This window comes from Oreochromis niloticus, linkage group LG3, assembly GCF_001858045.2.
Source record: "Oreochromis niloticus isolate F11D_XX linkage group LG3, O_niloticus_UMD_NMBU, whole genome shotgun sequence".
NCBI classification, from domain to species: domain Eukaryota; kingdom Metazoa; phylum Chordata; class Actinopteri; order Cichliformes; family Cichlidae; genus Oreochromis; species Oreochromis niloticus.
The window spans coordinates 72,642,032-72,663,718 of record NC_031967.2 but is presented as its reverse complement, the minus strand read 5'-3'; the positions used below and the strand labels follow the sequence as shown (position 1 = coordinate 72,663,718).

The 21,687-nt window shown below is 41.0% G+C and overlaps 1 protein-coding gene across 1 annotated transcript; it reads right to left on the bottom strand.

The window, feature by feature from the left end:
* Nucleotides 1-1,841: 1,841 nt before the first annotated feature.
* On the bottom strand, nucleotides 1,842-10,771 carry LOC112846014 (zinc finger protein 737-like). Its single transcript, XM_025905219.1, has 3 exons — nucleotides 10,755-10,771; nucleotides 2,581-3,599; nucleotides 1,842-2,235 (listed from the first exon to the last, which is right to left on the bottom strand). The coding sequence occupies exons 1-2, from the start codon at nucleotides 10,769-10,771 to the stop codon at nucleotides 2,600-2,602; spliced, it is 1,017 nt and encodes a 338-aa protein (XP_025761004.1). The 3' UTR covers nucleotides 1,842-2,235; nucleotides 2,581-2,599.
* Between the last annotated feature and the right edge of the window lie 10,916 nt (nucleotides 10,772-21,687).

The following is a 21,687-nucleotide window of genomic DNA, read 5'->3' as shown; positions in this document are numbered from 1 at the left end:
GTTGGTTTTATTTTGTGGATTCAAGCTGCTCTTCATATTTTTGGACACAAGATGTCACCAGAGAGGACTGTGTTGAAAAGCTTTGAGTAATGAACCGTTTTTCAATACAAGCTTCAGTGCTTCAGAAAGCTTCATTTGGCCATCACTACTAATTTCTGTTCCCCTCCTGGCGTTCTTACCCCTGTCTCTGCCTGACCCACTGACTTAATGGTTCTATGAACAGAGCAAAAAGCAGCGGTGAAATGCAACAACCCTGTCGTGTCCCTCGCTCCAATATAAATGATTCGGTGAGGTCCCCATTGATTTTGATTCTAGCTGTTGGTTTGTTGTATAGCCCTGAAATAATATCAATTGTAGATTTATCAAAATTAAACTTATCAAGCACTTTGTATAAAAAAGACCATCTCACTGAGTCGAACGCCTTCTCGGCGTCTAAACTTAACACTAGGGTCTCTAATTTTTGTTTATCAATTTTTCCTCTAATCACTGCCTTCAATGCATCCCATAATATTCCTGGAGATACCTCCTCATTTTCATTATACTCTAAATAGGTTTCTATTTCCTCTTTTAAACTCTCTTTAATATTTGGATAGTTTAAAATGTTTGTATTCAGCCTCCATAAGGTTGATCTTTTTTTCCTATTCAGGCAGATCTCAAGATAAACTGGGTTATGATCTGAGATGGTACAAGCTCGTATTTCACAGCTTTTAATTCTAAATAGATCATTCTTGAACATGACAATATGATCTAGCCTAAAATATACATTGTGTGGAATTGAGAAGTGGGTATACTTTTATCATTTGGGTGAAAATCTCTCCACATATCTAGTAGTCCAAAATCGTCCATAAAGTGCACCATTCTTCTTCCAATACTCCTCTGATCGCCTTTTCCATTTGAAGAGTCTAGTTTGGCAGCCAAAATCTGAAGGAATTTGAATTAAGTAAAAGTCACCTGTGATCTTTAAAATGGTCCTGATGTGTGCTGCTGTTTTTAACTTTCAACATTTCTTTGCTGCCACTGTGAATATGAATGTGGTCTTTACCTAATTAAATAAATGTTACACTGACTCACTGCTTCATCTTCTGGTAGAAACTGGTATTATATGGAAGTACAGCCCAAAACCAGTTTAGCTTGAGTTTCTTTTTTCTGGACATAAAGTCACAGCAGGTGTTGTTTCAAAGCTGGTGGACAGATTTAGTTCATTTTGGAGGTTTTTACAGCAACTGCTGGGAAAATATTTGCAGTTTGGGGAGAAAATTGCTTAAGAGAAGATTTAACACAGCAAAAGTTTAAATATGAATGAAGGATTAAAATTTAACTGAGGTAACACATAAAATGGATACAACTACTAAACACTACTGTGTCCTAAGGGAACAAAGAATAAAATGTAACAGGGATAACATTTTAGAGAATTAAAATCCCTCAAAGGAAAAAACATAAACTTGATATGCATATCTATACATGCAGCTTCCTAAATGTAACATTCAGGATTATTCACTGCAGGTCCAGAAATCAGAGCTACCTCATCAGATCCAAGTGTGACATCAGCTGACACTCTTTACAGGAGATTCCATCTGAACTCTGTGGAGCCTGATCTCAAGGTTTTTAAGTCTGACCCTGAAACCAGAAGAGGATCTTTCTCTCTCTTCAGATTCATTGTGATCCAGTGATTTCAGTCCTGCATGATCAGGCTGATGTTTGCACAGAGCAGATAATGAAGTGAATGTTTTTGCACATTGGTAACAGTGAAACAGTTTATGTACAGTGTGGGATCGTTTGTGTTCGGAGTATGAACTGAGATTCCTGAAGCTCTTGTCACACTGGTCACAGCTGAAGTTCACTTCCATGTGTGTACGTTCATGTTTGTTATGATGACCTGATTGTGAGAAGCTTTTGTCACAGTGTCTGCACTTGTATGGTGTCTCTTCTGTGTGGATTCCCTTATGCTTTTTCATTGAGCTCATGTCCAGTGTTGAAGGATGACCCACACTGGTCACAGATGTGCTTTTTGACCCCACTGTGGAAGAGGTCATGTATTTTTAATGTACTTGGTGTGTGGAAGCCTCTCCCACATTCTTTGCAGTAGTTCATTTTGTCTCCAGTGTGTCTACGTTGATGAGGTTTTAGGTCCTGTTAATGACTGGAGGTTTTTCCACAAAGGTCACAGAGAAACTCTTTCCCACCACCACAGTGACGACAGGGTTGAGACCTGGATCCATGTGCGTTGCTCCACTTCTAAACAAAGACAGTGTAAGTCAGGGAATTCCTTCAACGTTTTTATCCTGAACGTCGCCTGAAATAAAGACCATCTCTGCCAACGTCCAATTAATAATAATAATAATGGATTGGATTTATATAGTGCTTTTCAATTCCACTATTCATTCACTCTCACATTCACACACTGGTGGAGGCAAGCTACATTACATTTTACTGTTTACATTATAACACTCAGGTTACTGAGTGAAAATTAGTCTTCATTTTTCCAAACAGTTCATTCAGTATAACTCCATAAGTTTACTGATCAGACTTGTTCCAAACAATCAGGTTACAATTACAAGATAAAAATAAATGCATCCTCACAGTAACTGCACTTGTAGAGTTACTTTCTGGTGTGGATCTGTTGGTGTTTATTCAGCTGATGTGGAGCTTTAAAAGTCTTCTCACACAGGTCACATTTATAAGGTCTCTCCTCAGTGTGGCTAAACATGTGTAGTTTTAAATGTGCATCTGTTGTAAACAGTTTCCCACACTGATCACAGCAGGAAACATCATTTCCAGTGTGAATCCGTAGGTGAATATTTCGGTAGTGTTTGTTGCTGAAACTTTTTCCACAAAAGTTGCAGCTGTACGCCTTAATTCCAGAGTGGGTAACTAGATGCCTCTGTAAACTGTCATTTTGAGCAAAAGCTTTACCACAAAAGCCACAGATGCACTCTTTGACTCCACTGTGGATGAGTTGGTGTTTTTTTAAGTGTGCAGCCAGGGTAAAAGACTTTCCACACAAGTCACAGCTGTAAGGTTTAACTCCACTGTGGATGAGTTGGTGTGTTTTTAAGGTTTGAGCCATGGTAAAAGACTTTCCACACAAGCCACAGCTGTACGCTTTAAATCCACTATGGAAGAGTTGGTGTGTTTTTAAGTCTCCAGCCCGGGTAAAAGGCTTTCCACACAAGTCACAGCTGTAAGGTTTAACTCCACTGTGGATGAGTTGGTGTCTTTTTAAGTCTCCAGCCCGGGTAAAAGACTTTCCACAAAACTCACAGCTGTAAGGTTTAAATCCACTGTGGAAGAGTTGGTGTGTTTTTAAGTGTGCAGCCCGGGTAAAAGACTTTCCACACAAGTCACAGCTGTAAGGTTTAAATCCACTGTGGATGAGTTGGTGTCTTTTTAAGTGTCCAGTGCGGATAAAAGACTTCCCACACTCATCACAGCTGTAAGGTTTAACTCCACTGTGGATGACTTGGTGTGTTTTTAAGTTCTGAGCCAGAGTAAAAGACTTTCCACACAGGTCACAGCTGTAAGGTTTAACTCCACTGTGGATGAGTTGGTGAGTTTTTAAGTGTCCAGTGCGGGTAAAAGACTTCCCACACTCATCACAGCTGTAGGTTTTCTCTCCTTTTCTTCTGTGAGGTTTGTCGGCCTCCTGAGAGCGCTGACTTCTCGCTCCATGTTGGTCCTGCAGTGACAGAGATACAAACAGAGGCAGTGAGTGAAATGCAGTCGTGGAACAAACTGAAACTCCCTCCATTAGTGGAATCAAACATGTCAAAAAACACATTGTAGGTTTGTTACCACCACCTTCTGGTGATAGTATCACATTACAATGATGTGCTACAATGAGAGTTGTAATGAAAATGACATTATTGAAGAAATATTGATCAGTAGAGAAACTCTTTTACTTCAGAAAAAAAATTGAGTTCAACTGATGATATTGTTGTTTCAATGTGTGTAGAGAAAATATGATCTTTGTATTTTCTTGTAACGTATGTGGTTTTTGGTTGTGAATGTAGATTCTGTATATATGGAGGAGCCCAGGATGGAAAAGATAAAGCTGCTGTTAACAGGTTTTTAAAAACCAACCAGCTGTACACACAGTTTCAATAACAGTGTAACTGTGATGTTTTTCTCACCTTTTGTGTTGAAGTCATTGTTTCCTCTGTAGTGGCTGAGCTGAGTCCAAATGGCTGAAATTGTTCCTCTGCTGCACCACCAGACTCTTCTCCTCCTGTTACTCAGCTGGGACACAAAAAGTATATATATGTATTTTATCCCTGACAAAAAGAAGCAGAGCAAATAAACATGACTAAACTCCTCAGTGACAACAATACCTATGAAGCTTCAAGGTGAAACCTGTGAGATTGTGATATTATCTTATGCCATGTTATACCTCTAATTAAAGACTGTGAGACTATTATGTAGTTTGTGTTTGCATTATTCTCCTGAATTAGAAGAAGGTGATAATTATTACACCTATTAAACTGCTTTTTATCACATTAGACTGCTGATTTATGGTGAATGACTGATATTGTTTTATGATGCATTAGACTGCTGAGGTATAAGAAATACTGTTTTCAGAGAGTCATCACCTTATTTGCCTGATTAGAAAAGAACAGAGCATACTGCACAGGGAGCCGAGGTCATAACTTAGGTGCCGTGTGAGAGAAAGAATGTGAATGTTTAGGCTTTTACGACTAGGTGGGGGCCACTAAGGCTGTAAGAGTTTGAGTAACACTCCACTGGTTTGAGATTTGCTGTGACCCTCTGCATGCATGTCTCCCCATCATGATGGTTTGTGCTCAAAAGTGTTGAATTGTGTGTAATAAAGTAATTGTTGATTGAGCATTTATACACCAAGTATTGTCCTTCCTTCAGCCCAAAGATTGAAAGAACAGGGAGATTCTAACAAACCCCAGATACAAAAAGAAAGTCATCAGTTGAAAGGGAAAAATCTCTGACCCCCTCCATATCACCGCCTCTACCCAGGGGATGCTACACCCTGTATATATGGACATCCATAGATCCACAAAGACGGAGTCCCGATCAGTCTCAATGGTAGCAGTATAAACTCAGCCACCTACAACATTTCAAGCTCCTCATTACCATCCTAGCTCCCCTAGAATGGCAATGAGGTTTTTAAAAAACATTTTGAAACTCACTTTGTTAATGTGGAATTCTAAAATTATTTTACAAATGGAGAATTTATTCTACAATTCATCATCTAAGCATCTAAGAGTTCTGCATTTCGATGTGTGTGGCTATTGTGGTTCTCCATATGGTGGTACAAATAGAGGACATAGAGGAAGTGACACACATCACGAGGGGGTACATGTTGAAGGTGTAAACAACACACAGTGTGGTTGGCTAGGTTAACTCACAAGCAGAATTTAGCTGTGCCTGACTACAATAGAGACTTTCTTCTTTAGATGTTTCTGAAACAAGAAGGTGTAGTAAACTGAGATTTGTTTCAGAAAAAAGGGGAAAGTAGTTAAAACGACATACATAAGCACAGAATGTTTTAATCCTACTAACACATACACACACATGCAATGAAGCTCATGAATACCAGATGGTATTTTAAGCCTGTGTTTCTGATTTTATCATCTTGTTCGGTTCACTTAGTGAGATGAGAAGCGATATATGAACTAGTGGACTAATATTATATTAGGAAAGATGATTGAATGATAGCAGGGGTGAACAGAATGCAACAGAGGGTTTAAATGAGATTCTTAGTTTCTTATTCCTGATGATCAGATAAACAGATAAACAAATCCAGTTAAGGAACGAAGAAATAAAGGAGGTCAAAGATTTTAAGTTTTTAGGAATAATTTTTGATTTATGCCTTAAATTTGACAAGCATGCAAGGAAGATTGCTAAGACGGTCAAGGCTAATCTGAATTGTTATTTATGCATTTGTCACGTTCCTGGGTCTTTTGAACCAGTGTTTTGAGTTCTAGTTCATTTTTGATGTTTATGGTTTATGTTTAAGTTCTGTGTCCTATGTCAAATCTGTTCGATGGCATCATTTAGGGCTGCACAATTAAATGCTAGAAAATCGCGATCTCAATTCATACTTATGTGCGATCTCATTTGACATTTCAAATGACAACGATGTGGAAAAAAAAAATAGGAAAAAAAAAAAAGATGACGATTGTACCACATTTTGATCCGGGACATAATCTGCATGAAAACAAGCGCTCACTCCTCCTGCTCAACAAATGACAAGGGCGGAGCCTTATACCACGTGATACAGAAGCCAGCTGGCAGGGAAAAAACAACGGAGAGCACGTGAGAGAAACTGCCTGAGGGGAGAAAACACAATGAGTGCAGAGGAAAAGCTCGCTGATGGCGGTGAGAATGACAACCCCACTGTAACATTAATTCCAAGAAAAGGTTCTCGTTCCTCCGTGTGGAAGTTTTTTGTTTTCAAAGAAAACGATGAGAGTCAAAAAGATATCATTTGCAAGCTGTGTTTTGCCATAGTAGCAGCACCGCAAGCAACACTACGAATTTGTATAACCAGCTTAAACGTCACCATGAAGTGCAATATGACGAAGCTGTAAAGGCCAAGAAAGTGACAGGAGAAAATCCGTCCCGGTCAACCACCCAAACATCAATAACGGGAACCTTATACATCGCGTCCCCATACCCGTCAAACTTCCCCAGGCACAAAGAAATTATGGAGGCTATCACTTATCACCTGACCAAAGATCAACACACTCCCATCAACACTGTGCAAAACGAGGGATTTAGGAAAATGATCAACACCCTAGACCAGGGGTTGGCAACCCGTGGCTCTGGAGCCCTATGCGGCTCTTTAGTCTTTATTTTGCGGCTCCGGGTGGTTTGGGAAAATAAATGAGATGAAGTGTATTTTATTTGTGTTTAGTTCTTTTTTTAACTTGTAGTTCTAAATTGGAAGATTATTGTGATTTTGACATATAAAAATAAAATGATATCTTATTTTTTTTTTTCATCGCTCAAAATAAGCGTCACACTCGCAGAAGCCGGTATACCTGCCGACACGCCGTGCATTTATCGAGACTTTCGACCCCAGGTAGGCCAATTATGGATCTTCGGATCCACATTATGTCGGCAGCTATTGTCCACCGTGAACTATGTTCAAAACAAACACCGGTCACGCCTCACAGATAACAGCTTACAGTCCTGCGTAAAGATGAATGCCCAGATTTGCAGATGCTGTGCGCAGAGGTTCGGGACCATAAGTCTTATTGTAAACATATCACGGGAGACCCGGCGATGTTTTCATGAACATGCTTTTCACACACGGTTGCTGTACGCATACAGCTGGCTGTAGCTTTCCAGCTCACAGCCCGACAACACAAAAGCAGAGAGAGCACAGACTTTAAGGCAGCGAGGCGTGATTGCGGGTGCCGCTCAGGTGCGTCCGACTCCCATGCAGCGGCACTGCAGACCACGCCCCGCCACACACATTAACCAGGTAAAATACATATTTAGTCAGAATTTTGCAAATATCTATTTTTCATTTTTCAGCAGCATAGTGCTTTTTTTTTCAATTATTTTTTAAAAATCAGGTCAAGGCTCCAAAAGCCCAAAGGCGATATAAGGGTGGCGCTGACAACAGTTTTTTGTTTTGCTACATGGATCATTTTAGTTCAGCTGGGTGTCTTTCCTTTTGTCATATTTCTTTAAGAGTTCAAAATGTGTTGATTACATAAATAAAATGTAATTTTCTCTGTAGCACTTCAAGGATTTCATAAGCAACACACTTTAGTTGCTACGTGGATTCTTTTAAAAAAGCCGTTAAAAACTTTTCTGTTCAAACAAGCCTTTTGCTGATCTACGTATTTTAGATTCTTTACATTATTTACATTTGATCTTTTACATTGTGTATAATGTCTATTGATTGTATTGTTTATTTTAATATTTGTGTACAGCACTTTGATACTGCCTGTCTGTGAAAAGCGCTTAATAAATAAATTTTTACTTACTTACTTAAGTTGTTCACACAAAGCACAAAGGTAAAAAACAATATATACAGTGTTATCTTCATTTTAGATTTCAAAAAGTATTTGCGGCTCCCAGTGTTTTCTTTTGCGTGGAAACCGGGTCCAGGTGGCTCTTTGGGTGTTAAAGGTTGCAGACCCCTGCCCTAGACAAACGCTACACAGTGCCGTCCTGCAACTATTTTTCTATTGTTGCACTTCCTGCTCTATACACGCAGTGTCGAGCAACGGTGGAGATGGATTTTCAAGCAGTACAACATTTTGCGGCAACCACAAAATGTGAGGCATTTGTTGTTTTTATGTTTATTTATTGTTTTTATGTTCAGTCTCAACTGTTAGAAAGTTGATGTGCAGTTAATAAGTGCAATAAATATTTATATTGGAAAAGAAAATCATGATAGAATCGTAATCTCAATTCTAAGCAAAAAAAGCGTGATTCTCATTTTATGCAAAATCGTGCAGCCCTACCTACAAGCATACTTTAACGGGTAAAATTAAGTGGCAAACTGTCCTGGCTTTTTGAATATGAGGTACAACAGGGGTGGGCAATCCCAGTCCACGAGGACCGGTGTCCCTGCAGGTTTTAGGTTAGGTTTAGGTTTTGTGTCCTCGAACCAACACAGCTGATATAAATGGCTAAATTAGCTCCTGAACATGTCCTGAAGTTCTCCAGAGGCCTGGTAACGAACTAATCATGTGATTCAGGTGTGTGACCCAAGGTGAGATCTAAAACCTGCAGGGACACCGGCCCTCGTGGACTGGGATTGCCCACCCCTGAGCAACAAGCATATTCTGATGGGCAAAGTTAAGTGTCAAAGTGTCATACCTACTTAAATTTGTGCTGGAATTACTCTGTGACAGTAGAAATGTGCATGAACTACTTACGGTAGGACTTTTCGCCAACATACGATGGTTTGTCAGAACACTAGAAAGTAAATAAGCAGCAGACAGAAATGAGGCAGGTCGAATATTCTTGCATTTCATGCATGCGCAGTACTGGCATGTAAGCGTTTTCGGCCGTTTCAATGTGGACGCACAACACTGTGAAAACGACTGAAAATGCTAGTGTGGACACGGAATGTTTTCAGAAGAGAACGCCGTTTTCCAATCTATCCGGGCTAGTGTGGACGCAGCCTCACTCTTCTCTCAACGTCTTCACAATAAACTGTGAACAGATACCGAGGAGAGCAGCAGAAGACCTCATCCAGGAGCTGTTGATGGCAGCAATCAGGCGGAGACTTTTACTTCCAAAATCAGACGTCTTCATTTGCGCTGGCAGCCCGTTTTTTGGGGTGCTTCAGCCAGAGCGATGGCGGCTGAGACGCAGCGGAGCGGAGGTTGAGTGTCTGGCTTAAAACAGGACATGTTAGCTGCATTTAACCTTCAGTTACTCTTTATATAGTTAGGTAGGACTCAGACCATGTTACCTGCAGTGTTGAAAACGTCTTTTCTGACGATGTTTGCTACTCTACAATCCGTCCTACTCGGTAGTAAAATTAGCCACATCTGACCGTCCTGTTGCTCCCATTGAAATTTATACAGCCTATTTAAAATCTAAAACTTAAGATTGTCCGTAGCCTACTGTTGTTACCACTGTCCTGTTTGCAACGGATACTGAGAGAGGACTTTTTGTTAGTCATCTTAATAGTATTTTTTCATATTAATGTAAATTTTCATCTAATTGAATACAATCTATTTGTGTATGATTGTCAGTCTAAAGAGGGAAAGAGGAAAGAGGGGAATGTAGGGAGAAAGTACAAGGTCAGGAAGAACCAGGTAAGAAAACAGACAAGAAATAGTGACATGCAAAACAGTTACACTTAAAAGAGAAAAAACCTGATTTTACTCGTAGAATCTGGAAGTTGTGTTCTCCCTATATTAAAGGTGCTATACAGAATCTGCAAAACAAACTGGGTTGAAACATTTTTGACCCTCTTTAACAACATTCTAACATAACATTATCATTGATTAGGGAGATTAAAATGAATGATATATTTTATGTGGTTCAGCCACAACTCTATTAAAACCTCAGCCAGTAATAGGTAGGCCAACTTTTGGACCATCTAGTTGTCTGTATGACTGCTGCAGTACATACATCACATTTGCGCACTATGAGAAAGTGGCAAACGGTGCCCTGGTGGAGTGAGGAGCTGTAAAGAGAAGCAGATGCTCTGTTTATATTCTAAAAATGTTTTAAGCTTGTTTCAAAGATTCTGTACTGCAGCTTTAAATGTTTTCCAAAAGCACACATACACTTATCAGTGTTTCTTAAACTTTTTACAGTGTGTACCACCTGATAAAAATGTCAAGCTCTCCCAAGTACCACTATGAAAGCATGAGACTGATAAATCTTACAACACAAAATTATTATTATTCAATTAGTAAAATTAGTATCTGCACTAAAGATTTTTTCATACACTGTATACATTCTACCACAGGCAAAGTTGCCTCCATTTTTATAGTTTTTATTCATATTTTGACATAATTTATTCTGTTTTGGGAGTGTTTTTTAATGGTCTGATCCTAGAATCGCCCCTGGCTGGGAGTAAATAAAATACAGATGCATCTGGAGATCATCCTATCATCCCAGCATTCCTCACACAACCCTGCTCAGTAGGCTTCCACTAGTCTCTCTATTATTCACCCTGGGGTTGCCCTCCCCCAGGCTTGTACCTGTGGCTTCCTGTCCTGGGGGTGGAGGTTGGCTGTTCTCCTGCCCTGCACCCTTTTGTTCATATTCCAAGACTATTTTTCTGTATGTATTCTTACCCCCTAGCAACCGCCATAATATAATGTTGCAAGCAATCACGAACTCTAGTCTAACTCCAATGTATACCAAGCAATCTATTATTCTCAACAGAGATAAATTCAAAATAAACTGAACCCACATTAAAGTTAGCTCGATGGTTACCTTTAGAAACTCCGCGATAAAGCCGGAAGTCTTTCCAAACAGGAAACAGATCAGGGAGCAGAGACCCACGTGGTTCACGCTGATCTCAGCTACAATCCAGTAGACAAGGGTGCAGATCGATGCAGATATCGATCCAAACGTTGGTAGTGGTATATGTTCCTGTAAGTTCACTACTTTACTCCCGTTTCATGAAAAAGCAGCTCTCTCTGCTCGACTCCTCTCCTGCACACACACTTTGCTCCGCCCCGTTTTCCCGGCTCTGCTGTGATTTGTGGCTGGGTGGTCACGTGACGCAGCTGCGCAACGTAACCACGTGGGTTGTTATTTCAAAATTAGCGCCTATCTCCTTTCCCTAAACGCTTTCTGTTGGATTCATATTGTGATTGTCATTTATGCTTAAAAATTTCTACCCATATAGAGTTTTATAATCAGTTGTAGATTGGTAGAGCTGTATAATCGATTGTGTAGTGAAATGATGTGTGATCTTCAGAAGGCTGTAAAAGGCTTTGTGTGCATTCCAGAGCATTCCCATACAGTAAAAAAAAATACATTTTTCCTGGCCAAAATATATTTCAAATATATGGTAAATATATTTTGTATTTGTGATGCTCCAAAAAATATATATTTTTGAAATTGAAAATATATTTCTTTCAAACCAAAATACATTTCAAAACATATTTTAGGGTGAAGAAAATACATTTCCAACCTTACAGTAGAATGCATATCAAAGTATCCTTTATTTAAAATGTATTTAGTGCAATAATGATGATAATAATACTAAACGTAACATGTTCTTTGCACATCTGCAAAAAACAGTTGGATTCAAACAAAACAGAGTCAAAGGTCTATCACGAATTAGGTTGTTTATTCATTTGCTTACAGTATTTCACATTACACAATATCTCACTATAATGTAGCGTTCATTGACTTTGAAATTATCTGTCAGTGATACAGTAAACAAGATACAACAACTGCTATGTAAACTTTAGTTTTTGACAATATATACAATATAGTACTTAAAGGAACACACTCCACTTTTTTGGAAATAGGCTCATTCTCCATCTCCCTCAGAGTTTAAAATGCAGTGTCTTCTTTCTAGATCCGTACATTAATAGGACTCTGGAGCGTGATCTTAAGGGATGGGGCGTAGCCAAGATTTTTGGTTGAGGCGCCATATTAGCAGGCCAAACAAATACTTGCTGTGTGGCCGGTTGTAATGTTAGATTGCACTACCGGCAAAGGAATAAGCTTGAAAACAGGCTCTCTTTTCATTGTTTCCTCACCTGGAAGCATCATGAGGGAGCTTATGTGTTGGATGTTACCAAAAGAAGGCGTCTAGCCTGGATAGCAGCTGCGAGACGAGCTGATATTCAGTTCTCTACCATCCCCAGATATCTGTTGTTGTGCTACAGACATTTTCATTCAGGTAAGTTCTAAATAAGTTCATAGTATTCTTTATAGCCTGTTAGTTTTATTTTCAATACGCTCTGAGGTCATAGCACAAACTTAGAACAAACATGCAGAACTACCTTCTATTTATAGAGTTGCTAATTATTTGGCATTATTGCAGCAAACCAGCCTATGAAATGAATGAAACAAATCCTGACTGGGTTCCAACACTACACATGGGGCACTACGAAATCCGTCCTTCAAACTACATACTACATACCACCATACCAATCAGATTACTTCTTCCATGTATGGGTAAAAAGGTGACCCTCCTGGATAAGATGGCAAAGGTTTGCTGCGTTTTGGTGAACATGTGCCCCAGTGTGGTAGGGAAAAATGCTCTTGTTAAATACTCTTAAGTCTTGTGCTGTTTATGTAGTGATAAGTTTTCAAAAGAGACAGTAAATTACATAATGCTAGTAGTGGGTGATATTATTCAAATGCTGTCATGATTTTATGTAAACATTTTGTCATTTGTAAACTATACATAACATTGATTCTACATTGTAACTGATTTGATGTTCTACAAAGTGCTTTTAATTAAAAATAGGCAAACATTTCTTTGTTTCCTTATTCAACTTTTGAACAGTGGTACTTAGTAAGTACATATTCAGTAAATGCAAAGTATTTACATGGCCCCCTAAATTAAAACATTATGGGTTATTCAGAACAGAACTATGCTTGGAAAAATATTGTCCCATCAGTTGATCCAACTCCTTCACAGTAGCAGGTGGAACTTTTCTTTTTTGACGATGGCTTCTTTTACCTGTCACAACGAATGGTCTGTTTATGTTTTGATCAAGAACCTTTTTTTGGGCAGCTGAAGAGGAGAAGTCCATCTTATGGCCAACCTCTGGCTGTATCTGACCAAATGGTGGTGGCTGTGGCTCAGGTGGTAGAGCAGATCAGCTACTGATCAGAAGGTTGGTGGTTCGATTCCTCCAGTCTGCATGCCAAATACCCTTGGGCAAGATACTAACCCCAAGTTGCCCTCCGATGCGTTCATCGGAGTGTGAATGTAAATTACACTTGAGTTTAGAAGTGCTTGTATGAGTGGGTGTGAATGAGGCATGTTGTATAGAGCGCTTTGAGTACTCCAGGAGAAAAGCGCTATATAAGAATCAGTCCATTACCAGGCAAAACCCAGTATACAGGTTCATCTGTAACAGTCCTTGTGCCACAGATCCGCACTGTTGCTTCTACATTAAACAGAAGAGCAGCGACATGGCTGCAGGTCTCCACGACTCCGGCCATACAGGTGCAGTGGGCGGCTTCAACCTTCCCTGTGATGCTCACAATGACCTGTGGCTACAATGCTGCAATTCAGTCTTTAAGAGTGCAGTACCTGAAACACACACAGACAAAGTTCATTTAAAGACAAGAACTTTAATAAGCCAAGGCCGACACAAATGTGTTTTATCTACTTTCAAATCCATTTATCATAAATGTAACAAATAAAGTGTTTTTATGTATCCATGTATAGAACGCTGCATGTTATATTCTAAATCTGCCTGTTTCTTTTTAGAAACCTATCAGCAAAAAATGAACCTAAAGTATGTAATGCAAGGATGTAATCACTTTCAAGAGGGAGAAAACATAATGTTCGACTTTAAGTGACAATTATGGACACCTAATATGATAAGGAGATTCTGCAGGTCAATAATCAATGTATAAAACTAAAACAGAATGTATTTTTAGGACACAGGACACAAACAAGGAAGCAAGATGTGTAATTAGGATTATTTATAATAAATATGAATTAATAAGGGCAATTTCTTTAACCATAAAGAATAACTAAATCCTTCAGGACAATGTCACATCAATGCACTGAACTCACTATGTTATCCTTCTAACAGAGCCTCTACATGTTCTCACTGTAATTTCCCCCTCATGAATGAATTTATGCTTGCACTAATTTGAATGTTCGGGGGGAATCAAACGCATTTTACTCGCAGTACTCAAGCTGACTTACCTTTGCTTGAATGATGGCGTACTCACAACGTGGAGGCTTAAAAATAGCCAAATCTTGTACCCAGTCCTTGGTGAATTGGATGTGCGCCTCCAGAGATTTATAATTGCGAAATTGGTGCACCGTGTATGCGCTGACTCCACAGACAAGGTGCGAGAGTAGATCATGCTAAGTCAATAGCGGTTTGTTCTTCAGGGTTTCTACTCCACGGCGTATTTCATACGGGTCCACATTTCAACAATCAAGTACCGTCTCTTTGCATCTGGACACAATCTGTCTCTATACCGTCATTTTTCTTTTGAGCTACGTTTCAGAATGGTTCGTAGCAATCTTGTTTTGATTCATGGCCTACCAAGATGGTGCTGCGCTCCCACAATGCATTGCGACATTACGTCAACTCCAAAGCCCTTTGCGTGCAGGAGAGTATGCGCATTGCCATGGTAGTTTAAAAAATAAAGATATAATGAAAAGTAATTAATAAAAATTAAATATTTAAACATTCCCACAAATATGCAATGAACGTGCAAAAACTCTCTTTATTAGTTGTTGCTCTTTCTTTCTTTCTTTCTTTCTTTCTTTCTTTTTTTGAAAAATAACGACGTCTCTGAGGCGCGAATTCCGACAGCGAGAGGAACGGCCGGATACAGGAGACGGGAAGAAACAAGCCGATTATGTTCGTGTTAATTAAGTGTTTGGAAGATGTAAAATTCTCAATTCTGCCAACTGAACATATACGAGATTTTAATGAGGATGAATAATTAGCCGGCATGGAGGAAACGGACCTTTATTTGGTGGAGTGGCGACAAGGAGCCAAAAGGCGGGTGGCCGGTCTATGAAGCCTCCATCATCAAGCTAGCAGGTGCCTTTTCTCATATAATATTACTTTATTCTCGCTTATTTGGCACGGAAGCGTAGAGCTGCCACCCAGGCAAAAGAGAAATATAAGTATATCACGTTATAACGTGAAAACTTTATCGTTCTAACAATATACTATCATGTTAGTACAATATACTTTTCATGTTTGAACAACATTGTACGAACAATGTACATAATTATCATGTCCGTACAATATTGTGCGAACGTGATAATTATGTATATTGTAATAACGTGATATTATATTACACAAACATGAAAAGCATAATGTTAGAACAATAAACTTTTCATGTTATAACGTGATATAACTCTATTTTTCTTTTGCCTGGGTAGCAGCTCCACGCTTCCATAATTTGGTGTGAAAAGATTTTGTTTATTCTTCAAATATGCTTTGCTTGTAATCGTGTAAACTTTGAATGACGATTCACCCTGATAAACATGAAAAACAGAAAGCCTTGCCTATGCTTTCTGAAATGCCTGTGAAGACAAGTTCCTGTGTAAGGAGGAACGGAAAGTTCCTCTTAAGCAGACGTTTAGTATAGTATGAACAGAATGTTTTAGCAAGATATGCATTTGTCTGTTAAGCAATCTACATTCTGAGAATAGGCGGAGACTGCCTCCGTCTTGTTGTGTTAACCGCATGCCTATATAACCTACAATAAAGAAGCATATGGTGTGACTCTCTCTCGAGACGTTCACCCATGTACATGTGATTGATTATATTGTCTCACTGTGTCTCTGTTTTACCTGGCAGCCTTCTATTTGGGAATTTCCCCCAACATTTCTTGGTCCTTCGAAGCCGGATGGGACGGCCTATTTAAAGCAGCTCCCATAAGAGGCGCCTCACCAGGTCCCGTCGGTGCGAGAAGCCCACGTTGAAGTCTGCCGGCAGCTCACGCACTAGGTGTGTGATAAAGTCCAAGGACGTGAATTCGGGTCTTGGCCAACGTTTTACAAGCAGTCCGCACCGTTGGGGGCTGATCGGGTGCATCTGAAGAAACCAGCACCAAGGTAAGACGGACTACTTTGAGATAATAAAGGTTTGCGTAAAAACGAAAACGAAACTTAAAAGAAATTAGCTCGCCCAAAGAGGGTTGGAAGCAGTAAAATAAACATTGAGCTCGTCCAGAGTGATTGGTAGCTCCCCGAGAGGGTAAAATACGCTCGCCCAGAGGGGCTGGAAGCACTACGCTCGCCTTAAAGAGGCTGGTAGCGTGAACGCGCGTTGAAACTGTCTGTCTTTTATTGTCTATTTTTGTGGTGGAATAAGTTGATTTCTACAGCACAATAAGGAGGCTGAACTATTCCACCGATTTGTTTACTGTTGGTTGCTGAAGTACTGGTGAACTGAGAGGAAGGTCGTGTTTTATCATGTAAAGTCGACACCGCTTTTGAAAATAGCTCGAAAGTAGAAGGGCGTGTCAGCCACCTCTCTCTGTTCTCGTGCCAGCGAAAGCGCCACAGGTGTGTGAGTGTATTATTGAAAGCGCTAAATACATAAATAAATAAGTAAAATAAGTAGAATAAACATATAAAACAAATAAGAAAATGGGAAATAGAGCAACAAAACTCACTGCTGACGAGCAGTGGCTAGAAAAGAAATGTCCAGGCGCCGGACAAATTAGTGCTTGTAGATGGAGAAAGCCTAAGAAAACAAAACGTCCCACTATACATTCACCCATATCAGGAAGAACATAGTAATCCCTCATCAAGTAAAAGATTAGAGATCAAAGTTTAAAAAGGGCTGGATACAGACCCAACTGAATACACATAAATACAAGAGGAATGCATAGTGGAATAAACAAAGGGTTAAATTAAATTAGAGCTTATGTATTCAAACTAATAATAGGAAAGATAACAACCTGTAAATTGGTACTAACAAATGAAACAAAATTGGGAAGACAACCAAGCTGAACGAATAGAATAAATGAAAGCAGATAATTCACACAAAACATATTAAATAAAATAGAGAAATGCATAAGGTATATTAAGGCTGTGTCATTGTTCACCCAGGGAAAGAGTGTGGAAAAGCAAATGTCTCCAGCTTGGGAAGGTGTGAAACTACAGGTCACATCGGCCTTTGATGGATACATAATGAAATATAAAATAATAAACTATTGTATATTAGTAGTAAAGTAGTGTATTGTAATATACTATTGCTGTTATAAAAAAGGAAAAACAAAACAATAATAACATTAATAGTGACATAATATTAATAAGAAGAGGCACCTCAGTCAGTTATGATGTGAGGTGGATAATTGTTAAAAGTAGTCTGATTCAAGCTTAAGGTTTGCTCAAACTCAGTATAATAATGAGATGAAGAAAATAAGGAAAATACCTAAACTAATCAAGTGCATAGAGACACTTGACCTGGTTGTAAACCTGTCATCCTAGATGAGACTTTGTTGAGATGAAGAGCAAACCTATACTAACAACTAATAAGCCAAACCCTGTATACAACAGCTAATGCTACAGGTTTGAGAAGCTGAATAAAATGAATTAAATATGTGGACACTACCAAGCTGATGAGCAAGTTACACATTTTTTATTTTTATTTGTTTTTTAGAGCAGAAGCTGCATATTAAAGGTCACACATGCAGCTGTTTGTGAGCTCAGTTTTTTTTCCTCACACTTCTGCTTTGTTTCTGGCAGCAGCTTTTTTCTTTTTTTCTTTTTGTGTCCTGACTCATGTGTGTAAAGCCTTCATGCCATCGGCAATTTGTTTTTTGTTTTTGTTTGTTTGTTTTGTTTGTTTGAAAAACAAATTTGTGATCATACTTGTGGATCACAGTGACACATAATGATTAGGCATATGATTCATCAATCAGTTGATGTTTTAACTAGTGTAAAAGTCAAACAACAGGAGGGAAATGTGAAAAGATTTTGTTTATTCTTCAAATATGCTTTGCTTGTAATCGTGTAAACTTTTTTTTTTTTTTTTTTTTTTTGACCTGTCCCGTTTGGTTCTTTTGCCATCAGAATTATTGTCTAAAGGCGAAGAAAGATGCCCAACGGATTTACTTTACCAAATGGACCATCCCAGCCTTGCCGTAATGGTCCATTTGATTCACCTTTTATTGTTTATTTTATTTTCACTTGCTGAATACGGGACAGACTTGACTGGTGGAAAGAAAGGGGAGAAAGAAAGAGGGAAAGAAAAACAGCTGAGAAGAGGGACGGGGAAAAAGGGCAAAAACCAAAAACCAACAGAATAAGCAGACAAAAAATACATATATCGATCACCTGGATCACCTGTTGAGAAAGAAAAAAGAAAGCAAGCAGAAGAAAACGAGTGTAATAAACAACATCACAATGATATATGGGAATATGACAGTAAATACTAAATATTAAACATTATTGTGCAGCACGTGAGATCGACAGCGCACAGTGTGCTTTGAGGTAGGAGCCAAAAAGGGTGTAGTTTGTGTGTGTGATCACCCGTGTGTGCACCTGTGAGCATGAACGCGCTTGTTTTTAAAAGGTTCCTTCATGTAATGATCTGCTAGAGGGTGTGGGGGGTCACTGCCCCGTCCTCCAGGGCATGAAGCAGGTATGGAGGAGATCAAAACTCCAGACATCCAGAGGCCCCCAGAACACAAGAGACCAAGGAAGACCAACAGAGGGGCAGCCGCGCCACTATCCCAGAAAGAGCTGAGGAGAGTCCCAGATGAGGGGTCACTCAGCAGCCGCGGAGCAGAAGCCGGGGGGGTTGCAGTGACGTGCCCGTGAGCTCCGCCGGCAGCCAGCTGTGCCTGAGTGACCGAGCCCTGGGCCGAGAGGCCAAGGGCACCCCATCCCCGAAGTGGCCCGAGCGAGCCCCAGGCTCCAGGCCCCGATAAGCAGCCGCCAAGGAGTGAGCCGGTGGGTACCTGGGCGCCCACCCCCGGACACAAAGAACCACCAACGCACCGATGTCTGAGGGCGTCTGCCACCGGCAGGGGAAGTGGTGGGGGGAGATGGGCCTCCAAACCTTGGAGGGCCTGAGATGTCCCCAGAGAGGTGGCGTCTGATACCCAACCTGACATATAGACACAGACAAACAGGCACACACAGATACAAACATCTATTCCCACCCTCATGCTCTCATATACAATTACTCAACACTCACCCAACGTGGAGACAGACATAAAGAGATGCTGTACACACAATCACACTCCCCAAGCGTACTCTAAGCCCCGGGTCTAGGTACCCTTGCCCCTGGAGGGGGAAACTGCGCCCAGACCCAGGTGATGTTACCCTTTTCCCTGCGGTGGGGAGAAGCAGACTGCCCCGACTCCGCAGCAGCAGGGAGGCCCCACATTCCAGACCCCAGTCGGACGGCCAACTCCTCCTCCTAGCCCCCCCGCTCCAGCAGGCCGCAGAGAACGGGGGTGTAGGAAGACTCCAAACCTCCCTCCACCCGCTCATATGTAGTGTTGATGTATGTGTGTTCTAAGGTGCATTTAAAACCCAGGAGGGCATGGAGCTACCTGCCAGAGCAGCAGGTAAGCGTATAGCCCCTCCTGCTAGCCCTCAATGTCTACGTGTATTTAAAATTGAGAGGTGGGCAACGACGCCAGGGGTGAGGTGTACACCCTGATGGTAATTTGGAATCCGTGTAGCGTGCCCACCCCCAAGATCCTATATGTATGTGTAATGAGAGTGTGAGTAATGTGAATGTCTAAGTTGTGGGATAAAATTGAGGCGGAGGCAGCCAGAAGGGGACAGAGGGGGGGGATGTCTCCTCTGCACCCTGGTGACACACCCCTACCCCAAGGCCCTGCATGTGTGGGTGATTGTGGTGGAGCGGGAAGAGGGAGGCAGCTGGAGATGGGGAGGGAAGGAAGGGAGGGGCAAGTGACCCCTCCCTGGGGCCAGCTCCCCCGCTGACCCCAGTAGGCACCCCCATACTCTGCAACCCGCCAGGGAAAGGGGGGCCCAGGCCCATCCGGACCGGGGCCCAGTGCAGCAACGCCGCCCAGCCCCACAGAGCCCGGGACAGTCCACCCGACCCCACCACAGAGAAAACTGCACCCACCCCATCATCCACTCATCTTCCAGACTACACAAGACAATAGACGCCCAGGCTGAGATCTTCCTCCACCTCTCCTGTATCTCCCCCTCCTGCAGAGAGAGTTCCTGAAGAGAGGAAATCTCCTGCAGGATTTGACAACCTCCCCCACCAGTTGAAGAGCCCCCCAGGTGGTTCGATGCACAGGCGGCACCCTGCGCCAGGACTGGGCCCCATACACCCACCCGCCCACAACCCCGGCAACACACCAACCAGGACCCAAGCCCCTGAGGCTTGGCCAGGGCTCCAGCCCAGAGACGGAGTGCCCCCAGAACCTCACGCCCATCCCGGACCCACCCAGGGACAGCCAGGCTACCAGGTCAGTAACCCACGTCCGTCAGCACAGACCCTCCCCTAGCCCTGCTGCACGCAGCCACGAGGAAACCGTCACCTAAGAGCCAACAGAGCCCCTAATTGGCCATGACCGCTACCCCGGGTTGAGCCCCCCAAGGAAGATGCTCCCGGGGAACCCCCTGATGCCCTAAGCCTGTCCCTACCCCCACACCAATCACAACAGTGAAGGTGGGACCAAACTAAGACCCCCACCCCCACTAGGTGATGGAGCTGATCAAAGGAGCCCAGAGCAATTGATCTGATGTGGTGGCAGAGGCTGTATCAAGACTAATGTAGTCTAATAGATAATTTCTATATTGGTTAGAATTAAGATTATTTTTATTTTTCCAGTTCATGAGGACTGTTTTCTTGGCTATGCATAGGGCAGTGAAAACCATATGGGCTATATTCTTTTCCGTAGTGACATTATCTAAGCTGCCCAACAAACATACTAAAGGGGAAGTTGGAATGTTACATTTCAGACACTTTGATAAGTCTTCACATATCTCGCGCCAAAACTTCTGAACTGGTGGACAGAACCAAAGAGCGTGGATATAATTGTCCGGTGAATTGGTTTGGCAGTGTGAGCAGTTGTTGGTAGACGTAAAGCCCATCTTGAACATCCTATGGCCTGTATAGTGCACTCTATGTAGTATTTTGTATTGAATTAATTGAAGACTGGGATTTCTAATTAGATGAAAGGTTTTTAAGCAAATCTGAGACCAGAAGTTTTGGTCAAAGTTAACTGATAAATCCGCTTCCCATTTTGCAATAGGAAGTGATATTGATTCATCTGTTTTAGAAAGCATTCTGTATATTTTGGATAGTAATTTGGGGGTTTTAAGAGTAAGAAATTGAACCACACTTGGTGGCGTTTGTAGTTCAACTTGACCCGGTTTAAATCTCTTTTTTATTATGGATTTAATTTGTTGATATTCTAAAAATCTTTTCTTGTTGATCCCATATTGTGTAATTAGTCTGTCAAATGAAATAAATTCTGTTCCTTCTAGTATATGTTCTAAGTATTTGATTCCTTTACTACTCCAATCTGAAAAGTTTATCATATTATTGTTTTGTAATATGTCAGGGTTGTTCCAGATAGGTGTACGTTTGCATG